At 31.5% G+C, this 14,444-nt stretch overlaps 1 protein-coding gene across 2 annotated transcripts in view; it reads left to right on the top strand.

Annotated features, from left to right (window-relative positions):
• LOC107437018 (kyphoscoliosis peptidase) overlaps positions 1-11,354 on the top strand; it is a 115,555-nt gene extending 104,201 nt beyond the window's left edge. The window contains exons 10-14 of one of the 2 annotated variants that reach the window (XM_016048881.4): positions 816-973; positions 3,322-3,442; positions 5,138-5,261; positions 6,216-6,395; positions 10,631-11,354. In XM_016048881.4, coding sequence (XP_015904367.1) covers positions 816-973; positions 3,322-3,442; positions 5,138-5,261; positions 6,216-6,395; positions 10,631-11,203 — 1,156 coding nt within the window. In that variant the 3' untranslated portion in view covers positions 11,204-11,354. Of the gene's footprint in view, positions 1-815; positions 974-3,321; positions 3,443-5,119; positions 5,262-6,215; positions 6,396-10,630 lie in introns of both variants that reach the window. The other variant, XM_016048880.4, reaches the window with a different exon arrangement.
• Positions 11,355-14,444: the final 3,090 nt, after the last annotated feature.

The following is a 14,444-nucleotide window of genomic DNA, read 5'->3' as shown; positions in this document are numbered from 1 at the left end:
CGAACAGTTCCTGAGAAATTGAATTTTAAAAAAAGCAAATATTTAAAATTCGATTTCTCAGGAACTATTCGACCGTTTTGCTCAAATTTTCAAATTTTGCCATGTAAAATCATATTCTTTAAAATGACGCAAGAAATTGTGTACCTTACAATTCAAAATCCTTTTGACTATTATTAAATAAAATACTAAAATATAATAAATATTTACTAAAATTTAATTTTTGCATGAAATTGTCTTTGGACAAACGAGTTTTATAATTGTGTGAAAAAAAATTGCAATTAGCTTAAAAAGTTCTCATGATAATACGAAAAACTATTAACACTAAATGGTCCAAACTTTGGACCCTATTCCTGACCAAATTATTGGAACTATATTTCCCAGTAAAAGTTCTGAGGCAATTGTTGACCTAGGAGTTAAATAGTGAGCCTAAAAAGCTTATTGGAGATCCAAAGTGAGATGGAATAATTATTTTGCGTCAACAAATGTCATGTACAATTGCATAAATTAAAAAAAAAAAGATATTTTTACATTATTTATCATTCAAACACGACAAGTTCATTGTTTAAAAAATGAATAAAAAATTTTTAAATTTTTGTAAAAAAAATTTTTTTTCTTACTAGTTTAATGATCAATCCATGTTTTTGGCATTGCTGTAATATCAACGCGCGTATTAAAAAATTAAATATTATTATTGAATTTGATTTTGCTAATTATTCATTTTATATCTATGGCAAAAACTGATCCAATGAAAAAAAGTGAGAAGCAAGATTTGACTCCAATATTGAAAGAATTGTAAGAAAACTTTCTTTTTAAAGGGTAGCAAGCATAAGGGTGAAAACATTGAATGGATTCGCTAAGGGTTATGATTATAGACCGGGCCATCAGTTCGTTCCTGGTGAGGATGTCACCCATGCCTGGAATGCTGTTTTTTTACTTGGAGCTTGGCGTTTTATCGACACTACTTGGGGAACTGGTAAGAATTACTTTTTTTTATTTCGGTCCATTCTACTATTTTGTTAAGTTTTTACTCAAATTAATTTTTTAAAATAATTATAAACAACTATTAAGATACCCATTCCACCCTAAATGTAAGAATCACCTTATACAAGCATAACAAGTGAACATTTTATAAGTTGCAAAAACGTTGCAAAACATTGTAACTTCCCTGTTGCAAAGAAGCGAGAACATTGCTGGAAAGATTGTTTTATGAGAGTTAATAGAAATAGAATGAATAGAATTGCAAGAACATAGAGATTTGCAAGAAGAATTGTTAAGAGAATTGCAAAAACATCGAGGTTGGAAAGACTTACGGAAAGAGATTATATCGAAGCAGGCTTTGAAAAATATAGCAACTTAATTGGGGATATGTGGTGCAGGGTAGAAGAAGGGGACGATATTTAAACAAAACTGGATTGGAGCTGGTATCAAGCAAAGCAACTTCCTGTTGTTGGAGTAGATTGGAAACTTATTCCAGTTATACAATTGAACACGTATACTGCATTTTGAACATTTGCTTCTGAAAATAAAATGTTCATTGAACATGTGCTATAACTAAAGCTTTGAGTATTTGATTTGTGAAATTTGTTTATCCGCATGGCCTTTTCAAACCGGGTGATCGAAATTTGAACCACTTCTTATAACTGTAGTTCGCATGGTCAACATAACCTACACATTAACATCCATCTACCAGAACAGACTATGTAAGTCAAAACATAGTAAATTTAATTATTACCACCCAACATCCCAAGCTGATCGTTGATTTCGAACTTCGAAAGAAAAAAACTTCCAATTTCACCCAAGAAGATCATAATCTTTTTCTTTTTGTTCTGAAACATTTGAGAAAAATCGTACAAAAGCTCAACATAATCTATGTGACCTGTGTTTTGCTTTATACAAGATGGTATAATTTAAGCTGATGGTACTCCTATTTCCTGTTCTGCCGAACGGATCCGATCGATTCGATTTTATTTAGATCATAGAACCAAGGTTTCGTTTGAAAAACATGTTTACCACATTGCACTTCTAAAACTATATGGAAAAGCATATGCCGGATAACGGAGTCTGAACTAAATCCTTAAATTAGATGAGGATTTCATGGAAGATTTTAAAATAGCAACTCTGAGAGGTCTCTAGAGAGAGTAAATGTTGATCAAGTTCCTATATACTGTTTTAGTGAAAAGATGACATATTGTTTAGATGTTACGATCAATATAATTAATCGGTTAATATTATTAATCCCCAGTTATTATTAATACTAATAATTATCATTAATACTCTACCAATTAAGTTGATTAAACAGAATTATCTATCAGATATAGACAATACAGTTGTTTGTTTACTTTAGATGCAGACTCCCGCAATTTGTATGCTTTGTTCATCTGTTGTGCTAGAAGGTTTTGAATCTTTTTTTTTAAATTCGTTTTACGTTTTTTAAGACACTTAACGTTGATATACAGTATTGGGTTTTCTGGGCAAAGGTATACCGGGACTGGCAATTAACCTCAAAAAAACATCAGCGTAGGGTAAACTAGACAATGGCACACATTTCCTTTAATTACCCGATTATTTAAAATAATAAACAGTGATTATTATCATTAGCCGCATTCCATATACCAATATTTTTACTAATCTTTAGTAACGATCTTAAACTTGATGAGCTCATTACTTCAAAAAATATCATTCGTCAATGGATATTACGGTCAACAAAAAAATAAACTTCTAAAGCTAATAATTTAAATTAAAACATAAGTAAAAGTCCGCATGTTCATTTCATCTTTTGTTTATTTCATGTTGTTTATTTTCAACCGACATCTGTCATCGTTCATTTCATTTTTTCAATATAATCATTCAGGGATTTGATGGGACCATTTACTTTCTTTTGGGAAAATCCCCACATAGAGTTGTTATTTTAACATCTGCCATGATATCCTTAGGGATTTGATCAAATCTCCGTTTTCATTATTTCCCTGTGACGCATACATGCAATCACATGCACATCGCTGGACGAAAAAGTAAGCACACTGAAAACGCCGAGTGTAAGTGAATAAAATATTCTAGTATTATTCCTTGAAATTTAGGGCTGTTATCTATTTTTTCGCTGCATCATCTGATGGCGAAATTTCAAATTATTTTTTTCCGTGTATTCCCCATGATCTAAATAACAATTGTTTGAAGTTTCGTTCCAAACAGTTTCGTTCAGCCAAACCGGTGCTACGAGTTTCTAAGTACCGTCAGTTTAATTTTAACCACCTTGCATCAAATTTTAATGTTACACTTGGTGCAATTTTCTTATTAGTGAAATAATAATTTCTTCGTTTTTAGGTTTTACAGATCATACCGGAAAATTTCAGCAGAAATTAAACGAACATTTCTTCCTAACGGACCCAGAGATAATGATTTGGACGCATTATCCGTATGATGAAATGGAAAATAACTATAGCAGGTATTGAAAAACTTACTCTTAGATTTTAACGAAGACTAGAAGATTTTGACGAAGATATTTTTAGATTTTAACGAGAGTGAAATAATTATTGAGAAAGATTATTGATCTCTAAATATTCATCCAAAGCACTTTAGCCAAATCAATATCAGCCAAAGCACTTTATTTAGGACGCTCTAGAGCTGCACAGTGGGCTAGTGGTAATGGAAGCATCCCTCATGATGATCCCTCAGTTATGATCCTCTGCAGAGGGGATCTTATTTGTGAGGTCGTTGGGCTAACAAAGATATCCTGCCCGCAGAGGATTTTGATGGCATGTCTTCCTAAGGACCAGACACTCGCCAATAGCACATTGTGAGACGTGATGGCTCAGGGAATATAGCGTTTGCCTTCCAATGGGGCGAACCGGGTTCGAATCCCAGTCAATTCCGCATCCGTCTTGCACCGACCACAGTGCTGCAGTGAATTATCCTCAGTGGTAGGCGGATCACTGGTCAGAGTCCCCTTGCCGTCAGGCTAACAGTAGAAGGTTCTCGTGGTCTTCCTCTCCATGTAACGCAAATACTAGTTTGCTCCACGAAGGCAAATTTCTCTTAATACTCGATCCAGGAGTTCCCTTGTCTTCTGGATTGGGTTCAAAATTACAAGGCTACGGAGTTGAACATTAGTAGTCGTAAACCCAAAATTGGGTCTGCTGTTCAATGATGGTTATTAAATAGCCCATTGTGCAGCTCTAGTGCGACGTAATTAAACCACTACAACTGAATAATGAGACAAAAATTTAAAAACTGAGGACAGAAAAAAAAATTCATAACAATATAAAATAGTTTAAATAAGTATGTCTAATTAGTGTCATATCATTAATATTACAGTATATGAATTCAGAATGATGGCAAAGATTTCTATCACTTGAAAATAAATTTTAATTATAAAATAATATAAATACATATAATTCTGTTTTTAGTTGCTCATTATGAATCTGAAATAGACCAATCAATGATTAAAACTACAATTAATGTTGTTATTAAACATTACCAACTCCTTTCTATGGCTGTTTTATTACTACGTAAGTATATTTTTGGAAATTTTGGATTCCCCATTTTCGCTAAAAAAAGAAAAAAAAAAGTAAATCATAGATGTCTATAAATGCTTAGAGGAGAAAATCGCAACACCTCCTTGTTTATGCTTTACCTTTGAATACGCAATTCTTTTCAATATCAAAGAAAATTATGAATTCCCAACTCATGTGCTATCCTGATAATAGAGAAAGAATATATTTCTCTATGGCGCTTTATTTTACAAAACATTTTTGATCATTCATACCGAGTGAAGTTAATACAAAATATATATCCCCATAATATTTGAATAAACTTCCCAAGGTGTTGAATTTAAACGGAAGGACCTTAGTTAATAGGTGCTGCAAAGTGTGCAGCATGTGATTTGGAAGAAAAGTAAGGATAATTAAGGAGAAATCAAAGAACAACGAAACAAACAAGCAAAGAATAATGACATTGCTTGAATTAACTGTTTTTATTTTAAGTATATACATGTTATTTTACAGGCCAACACAAGTATTGTAGATATTAAAAATAGAACTATTTTCGATGAAAAGAAAGCCTTTCTGTTTGATAACAAGGTTTGACTGTATTTGCTAAATAATTTTATACAATTGTTTTTCAGCATTTTATTATTTGACAGGTGGCAGCTTCTTGATGTAATCGTAAGCTTGGATGAATTTAACGCTTTACCTAAAGTGTCTCCTTACTTCTTTGATTACAACATGAAAATAAGATCTCGGCCACAAAATCCTGTTATTTTTAAAGTAAGTTGCTTCAAAATATGATTACAGGTTTGAATTTTGCTGAAAATCAAAACTTCATATCACTAAATTTGCTTAAGTCACACTATTTTGAGAAAAAAATTTCAACTTTATAATAGCTTCAGCTGTGTAATCCATTGAAAAATTATGAGACCTCTTTAGTTCGGATTATTTTGAAATAAATAGTGGTTTAATTTAAACTTATGGGGTCTGTTTTTAACAGATTTTAAATATTACAAAACATAAAAAATCAAAAATTACAGTTAATAAGGCACTTGACTCAAAATAGGAAAAAGTGTGAAACGATAAGATATTGGTACGCCAATTTTACTGATAACACTCTATTACTAAAATGGTTGGAGGAATAATTTTTCAGTATGCATTACTGGATCATGACATCGGTATCATACCTGTATTATTTTCAAAGAACATTGAAATGTCCTGTTAGATTCACCTTAATAAAAGTCAGAATGATTTAGTACAGATTTGTAATATACTAGATCGAAATTCTTGGCAAATTGCACAATTCATCACCAAGCAAATACTAAATCCATTTATAGACTGGTGTATTCTTTCAGCCTTCGGATCATAAAATCGTGAAAAGACGTTTGTAATCATTGATACTGCCATAATTAAATATTTTTCACCACAAATTATTCTCCATGACGTTTAAAAAATTTTTTACCTCTGTTTTTTCTCGCCTAACTAATAATTTGCGAATCCAAACGTATATATTTCCTTTTTTGAGAGGTGCCTAAAACTATATATTGAGGGTGGTCTTTCCGGAACACCCTGCATTTAAAGTGTGTTTGTTAAACCAATCATGCTACTGTTTATGATTTAAAGTCCAATATTAGGTCATAAATTCAGAGTGATTCATTTTTTTACCGGATAAAATCCCCCAATAAACTGACAAATCACCTGTCTGAGATATAAGAAAATCTTTATCTTTATTAGGTTCACAAAGAAGTTAAAATTGCAGCTCATGAACCAATGAGATGGAAGTACAAACTATATCCAGCGGATGAAATTGAAAATGCTTCGCTTAATAATTACGTTTTTTGCCAACTCAAAGAAGACAGACTGGTTGGATCTTTTGCTGTTACACCTCCTGTTGAAGGACGTTACTATTTCAAAGTATATTTAACTCTTCATTTACTTTAAATTAAAATTAGGTTAAGAAAATTAGCTAAGAATATTTGATAAATATAAATAACTAGTATTTGCATACGACTTTTCAAATACCAGCGTCTTCCTCGAAAATGAAGTATATCTATTGATGCCCGTAATTTATCACTAAATAATTACGCGTTTTATATGATGAATAAACAAAAGAGCTACAAAAAAAAATGCAGCGTGGGTTTGATAAATTTAATACAGCGTGATTTTATAAATTTAAATAGCTGATATTTTCGAACGACTTCGTACAGTGATAAAAAAATGCAGCGTGATATGTTAAATTTAATACAGCGTAAAAATACAGCGTGGGTTTGATAAATTTAAATAACTGATATTTGCAATACTTCTTCGAAAAGGAATTCTGCCCGTAATTTTTCACTAAATATTTACGTGTTTTTTGTGGTGAATAAAAAAACTTTTTATTTTATTTATTTACACAAAATCGTAAGTTAGATTGAAAAATAATTGTTCCGCACTAAGTTTTTCCCGTTTCCTAGTAAATAGTCATTGAAGTAGTCTCGGAAAAATATTCACATTCAGAAGTTCAGTGATAAACTTTCTCTCAGAGGTTGAATGAAATTCTTTGTCCAATAAAGCTTTCGGTAGTTTCCACACCAATAAGAGTTTTGACAATGTTCAAATTTAACGGCGGCCATTTTGTAGGAAAAAAAACTATCGTTTGCAAATTTTGATAGTCTTTTTCGTGGCTAAGTTAGACATAAAAAATAATTGTTCTACGCAAAAAATTAATTAAGTTACAGGAGTTTTTCGAAATTTCATAGTTAGCGGCAGTCATTTTGAAAAAATATCCACTTCTGTTAATCTGATTTTGGTAGACTTTTATTCTCTAGATTCATTCCTAGATAAACTAAAAACACCTCACAATCATTTTTTTGAAACTTGTTTTACCTCCTATGATAATGACCGGTCTGTATAGGCTATTGGTTGCGACAGCTGAGATAGCATGAAAAGCCGAGATGGAAGGATCGAGTATTGGATCGAAGACCGAAGGTAGGAGGACGAACCGGAATAGTTCCTGCGCGGATGAATACCGGCGGAGGAGCACAACCGGCGGCCAAGACAGGGAGTGAAGAGGCTGATGTCCAGTACTTAAGGAGATGACAGTTTGCCTTCGAGAGGTATCACTCCAGTTCCTGAGATTACTACTCCAGTGCCCGAGATTGCCTCCACCCCTGCGGAAGAAAAAATGGAACACAGTGTCGGGCCTCGGACTCTGAAAATATCATCGAGCCTCCAGCGAAAAAGAGGAAGAAGAAGCAAGCCAAATCAACAAAGCCGAAAACCAGCTCTCCTGCCTCTGCCCCCCCCCCACCACAGCCGGAGAAAACATCTGAGACTTCGAAGACACCCACTCAAGTCCCAGGGACTGCACCTACTGCTGAAAAAGTTCTTCCACTCAAGAATGAAAAAGTGCTCTTCCGAGGACTCCCAGATGATTTTAGCATCGATGAGATTTCCCTTGAATTGGGGACATCGAAGTCAACAAAATAGTGCAGTTCAAGAAGAAAGTGGGAGGAGCCAATAGGCCACTCCTCCTCTACGTCGTAGTCACTCCTCTGCTGGCCAATCAGACAAAGATCTACCACGCTGAAAGAATAAAGCAGTTCCCGATCGTCGTAGAGAAGTACCGAGGTGGAAGGAGACCGATCCAGAGCTTCAAATGTCAGAACCATGGCCACACACAAAGTAGCTGCAAAAAGGAAGCCAGATGTATGAAATGCGCCGAAGGGCACTATTCGTACCAATGCAAAAAAAAACCCAGAGAGACCCCGGACAAGTGCTGCAATTGCCTGAAAGCACACACATCGAACTTTACTGGATGCGAGGCCCGCCCCAGTAAGAGAACATCTAATGCACATCGTCTCGTCAGCCTCATAAAAGAACTTCAAGAGTTGCTGAGAGACCAAGAAACGCTCAATCTGCTCACGACCATGATCAAGGGGTCTTGCCCTCCCAACTGATGCACCACTGCCTCCAACCCATGTCTTACTCATTCAAAGACTTTTACCTGAACTTTTTAGTTTCAAACATTGACTAACTTAGGACTTTTTAGTTTTATGTCATCATAGTTTCGATGAATCGGTTGGAAGCGCTTAATGCCGAGATTACACCTATTTCCAGCCTTTGAGAGGGTCGTTGTGTAGCGTCCGAGACATCGTACCGATATTCCGTTTCTAACCGTTGACGCCCACCTGCAGTATGAGATGTTTACGTTTAAGTTTTAATTATTCTTTTAATAACAACTTTTAAATGTTTTTAACGAATAACCCGTTAATTGGAGTTAGTGAGTTTCTTGATGGTTTGTTATCTTTTACTATTAAAGAGGATGTTTCATTGCCATATTGTTTCATTTGACGTCTTACATTCCCATCACCGAAACTTATACACGGTCTATAAAGCAAACTCGAAGAATTATTGAGTAAATAAATGTTTTTTTCACCCCTGAAAAATTTATAATTTTTAAGAGTAAATCTTATAGAGAAATTGTGAGCTAAACACAGTTTCTACCAAACAATGCAAAAAAAATTCAGTTTTTAGGATTAAATTTTTTTTTCTGAGTTTAATTATTTGCCCCTTACTAATTGTTTGACTTATTGTACAATATTTATTAAACTAATCCATTGATGTCCTCCCCATCTTATCATGAATCAAAAAAATATGTGCATGGCAGCTGATAACGGTGAAGCTAAAATTTCATTCACAGTAAGTATTTTAGAGGAAACTTGTAATTCAATCTATTGGCAGGAATTGGCATAAATTATTGAAAACAAGTTTTCTACAACTTATGCCAATACTTTAAAAAATTTTTTAACAATTTCGAAAATTCCTTCTGTTTGCTGAGACAATTTTTACGAATTTTTTCATTATAAATTCTAGATGCTTAAAAATAAAACAAAGTTTTATTTGGATGATTGTTTGATACCATCCTTAAATATTCATAGTACTTACATTATTTTCTATGTGAAGTATTTTTAGAAAAAATAATATAGCGTTTGGATGAAAATCCAAATGTAAGGATCAAAACAGTGCTATAATTTTAACAGAAAATATATATTTTTAATCCAGTTTTAATTAATTTTGTAAATATTTTACTAAGTTTGACTGAAGTATTTTTGCAACAAAATACCATATTTTTTTTTTTTTTTTTGCATGAAATAGCGAACTGTCCGAATCGCGTAAGGATTGCCAGGCAAATATTTGTTTTCACGAATTATTATTTAAAATTCTCTGATGTCATAAAATTCAATTAAAAGCTTATTATGCTAAATAGAAAGATAACTTTCATTATTATTTGGTGTTTAATAGTGCCACCAAACTCAATTGGCATTAGCATTATTGCTTTCACATTCTTAGCAGAAAAATAATAAGTCAGTACTTTCAACTTTTTAACCCTTAAAATAATTTTACAAATACTTCAAAATATTTTTTTATGATTCGATATATTCCTGCGACAAAATGCCATTTTATTTCACATGAAATAGCGAACTGTCCAAATCACGTAAAGATTTCAACGCCTATTATTTTTCCAGAAATTATTTAAGATAATCTGATGACTAAAAATGCAATTAAAAAAATTATTATGGCATTAATTATTTTAAATAGAAAGGTATTTTTCATAAGTTCTGATATTTAGTGTTCAATAGTGTTAACAAACTTAATTAGTATAATTATTCGCTTCAAATATATACGAAGTTGGAAATAACAATCGTCATGTTTCAAGTGCTTGAAAATGGGCGCCTGTTTTTAAGAGCTTAAAACATGTCGACTGTAATTTCCAATTTGTATATTTTGGAAATGAATGAAGCTTTTATCAGTTAATATCGTGCTGCTTGTTTCTTGAGATTATGTATTTAAACTGAATTAATGTTAACACTAGAAAGACTGAAACACCTATATTGCCCAAAAGCAGTCAAAATGACTGCATTGTGAAAGAATGTGTAAAGAAATTTGTTTAATTAATTTTTAATATTTTTTTTATTATTTACAGTTATGTAACAAGCTATTAGTAAATATTAACAATAAAAAAAATGTACTTCACTTGGAAAAAAAATGTATTCATTATTATTTGTACATTTTTTGCAAATGAAAAAGCAGTCAAAATGACTTCCTTGGGCAATCTAGTGTTTTAGAAGTGCCCAAATAAATAGTAAAATGTTGATTATTTTGTTTAGGTTTACGCCAAACCCGAAAGGGAAATGAAAGAAGAAACAAACCTGCACAATGTAGTTATATTTTTATTGGACTGTTTAGTAGCGAAAAAATATATTCAGCCTTTTCCACACAATGAAATGCCTTGGGGACCAACTCAATGTTTCTATGATTATCGTATGAAAATGATAAACCAAAGTGGACCTATGATTGTTACTTGGGGTGGGAAAAGAAAACTTATTCTTGAGGTAAAAGATGTGATGCTCATTACTTACCAATTATTGGATGTCGAAAGCATAGAAATGGACTCCAAAGATATCATTCGCCGAGAAGACAAAGAAAATCGCGTTAGTTTTACATTTACACCACTTCGTGTAGGTATGTACAAGTTCCTCATATTTGGAATGCCGAAACCAAAACAAAAAGGTAAATGGCGTTTACCTCTCTTAGCATCATACCTCATTGATTGTAAATTCACTCGACAAATTTATGATGAAGATTTTCCCCCACCACAAGTTAAAATACCAGAAAAAGAAGAACCACCAGAACCAGAGAAAAAGGACAAAAGAAAAATTAAAATTGCTTTTCTCCGGTGAAATCATTTTGTATAATAGCAACGATTATTTTATTATTATAAACTGGACTGTGCAATGTAATGCATAATAGAATCTGTTGGTAAGAAGAGCCTTTCAAAACTTCCGAAATAAATGAATTTTTTCTTTGTGAAAAAATTTCATTGCTTTTGAAGAGAGAAGATATAATTTTTTCAAATTTCTTTAAGTCTCTTTCATTCATTTTTTTCTGACACTCAAATTACAACCAAAAATATATTTTTTTTATAAAGAACAGTCTAATAATTAGTAAAACTGATAGATTATCGGAATTATATCTGTACTAAAACATAAAATAAATAAAAAAGTTTTTTTTCTTCATTTATATTCAAAAATGTATCAATAATTGAAATTTTAATGATGAATAACTGTTTTTCTTAGATCTAAATAACTGCAAATAAGTGTAAAATTGAAAAATTATTGTTCGGAAGTTAGTGTTTGAAAGATTTTACCTTTAACAACAAAAAAAGACACCAGTGCCGTATTTTATACCCATAAACTATTAAAATGCTAAATACAAGATTTTTTTTATTTATTTTGACCTAAACTAATACAAAATTAATACAAAATAATGAAAAAAGTATGTATAATATAAAGCTCTTATTTTCTTTTTCTAAACTATAGCAGATAGTCTAATGATTCGTTGTAAAATAAAAGCAACCAGAAAATTTTTACAGAGGTTGCCCAGAAAATTTACTGTGGTAAGACATACTTAATATGCTTAATTTTGCTAGCATTTAAAAACTGTATTGATTTGATCAGGTTTTATTTGTTTAAATTGTTTGCACATATAGTGGTCCTTAAAATTGCTATTAATCAATTTTAAGACATACTACCACTTTTGACATTCAAGAAAAATTTCCCATTTGACCTGAAGAAGTTATTGAAACTTTTTCAGACTACTTTTGGCAAACTATTTGATTTTGATGTTTTTAATGCTGTCATTTTTTCAGTAGTGATTCATCTTTCTTTGCTTCAATATTAAATGTCATTCATTAATATGTCTTTGACTTCATTCTCAAAATATGCAAGGTGTTCTGTAAAGACCTCCCTTACTGCGTATTTTTAGTATATATGTCAAAACGAACATAAGTTAATGCATTGAGTACTGCAAAATAATAACCAAATAACCAAAACCAAATCAAAAATTATCCAAACTAATATAAACCAAAATTGGTAAAAACGGTCACCAAAACTTATTTGATTGCCTGTGGAGATAGAGAAAAGTTTAAAAACTATTATTAGAAACTCCAAGTTTTGAAAAGGAATGAAACGGGTTTTGATTCTAAAATCAGATGTCAAAAGCATTCTTGCATTTCCTGGTTAAAACATTAATTTATGACTCTAATAGATATACTTTGTCTCAATTTTTGACGAGAATTTATAAATATATGAAGGACTGTCTTTACAGAATACCTCTTGCAAGGAAACATCCATGCAGTATAAAAATGGGCGAATCAGCATGTGCAGCAGTGACAAAACAGCAGTATAAAAATGGGCATATTTTAGACAAAAAAAATTCAAATAGACAGTCTAAGTAAAAGAGGCTGTTTTTCAGAAAGAATTGTATATATTTTGTTTTACATCGACAATCAATGCAGAGGAACATATATTCCATAATTCATTTACTTCCTTTTCTGTTCCAGCTGTAATTGTTACTTCAAGTAAAAAAATACATTACTGTTCCATTCATTCTTTAAAAAAAATTATCTGCAGATTTTCAGTAATGCAGCATATTGACCCTTTGCGGTCGTCTCTCAGCCACCAACGCTTTTTTACCGTTCCAGTCGTCTCTCAGCCACCACAGCAGCGATGTCAGCCACAACTTAAGGGCAAACTGCAGAGATTGCGGCATTGTGAAGATTGTTCTGTATGATCAAAGAGAAAAGGCGGAAGACGCCAAACTAATTATTTTTGCGATGCATGTTCTCGAAAACCAGAGCTTCACATTGCTTTAAAAGATACCACACGATGGAGAACTATAAAATATAATTTTTACATGAAATTACAATATTATTGTGTTATATATATCTAAAGTTTAAAAAAAGAATTAATAAGTTTTATTTTTCCTTCATAATCTTGCATATTATCATATATTACTGTTCGTTCAACGTAAATTAATTCCGACCAGCAGGACACTCATGTATAAACTTAACACGACCGCAAAGGGTTACAATAAAAGTAATAGCAACTCTAAATTTTTTGTTACATGAAAAAAAAAATTATAATCTGTTTTTCTTGTAAACATAAAAAATTAAATATTAGCTCATTTTTAGAGACTTATATAAGCAAACTAAATAATTATTTAAAAATTCCAATGATTTTATTTTTTTTTTAAAATATTTATCAATTAATAAAAGAATATTGTTTTCCTCAAGTATTTTTTTTGCAAACTAATGATGTAAATAATAAAAAAATTTCGAAGAATAAAAATCGAATACGAATATTTGACATAAATAATACACAAATAGTTTTCTTTGGCATTAACATGGAGTTTTATTTGAAATCACTCAGCATTTCACAGGCATAATTTAATTAGCAACTAGCATTTAATTTAGAATTCCAGAAGTTGCGCCTCAACAGTAGTGAGCTCAACAGCAGAGAGTGTTTCTCTATCGAAAACATTAGGGAGATTAAAAATGTAAAATTATGTAACATAAATGAACGACAGCAATGTCTCCAAAATTTCGACTGCTACATTTCAGCACTAAAATTAAAAAAAACTTTTTGTATTAATAATGAATAATTCAATATAATATTCACTTCATGTTTCTGTTTTTATTCGTTTGTATTTACTTGTAGGAGGCTTAAATTTAGATTTTTATAATGAATAAAATTGAATAATCAGAATTAATATGATGTTTTAAGAAAAAAAGAACATTCTAAAATTCCATTTTTATAATAAATAAATAAATTGTAATTCCAAAAAGTAACAAATTAACTTACTTTTGAAAGTATAATGTCCCCCTTAAATGAATTTTCTGTGCAACCAAATGCGCCACAATAAATCATCATAATTTAAGAATTTTGGCTTTGAATTTCCAGCATCGATTTATTGAAATAATAAAGAAAATTGAAAAAACTCTCTCTCGATTCACCCTATAGTCACGTGGCTTCATTATGAGGACAAAATTTATCGTACTTTTCGCATTCTCTTATAATTCACCTCTATAGACTTGTTTGTGAGGAATTTGGATAAGAAAGAGTTATAGGAAAGTCTACAATC

The sequence above is a fragment of the Parasteatoda tepidariorum genome, chromosome 11, assembly GCF_982258835.1.
Source record: "Parasteatoda tepidariorum strain Cologne lab strain chromosome 11, Ptep-v5.0, whole genome shotgun sequence".
NCBI classification, from domain to species: domain Eukaryota; kingdom Metazoa; phylum Arthropoda; class Arachnida; order Araneae; family Theridiidae; genus Parasteatoda; species Parasteatoda tepidariorum.
The sequence above is the reverse complement of the archived record's forward strand: the minus strand, read 5'-3'. Positions and strand labels throughout refer to the sequence as shown.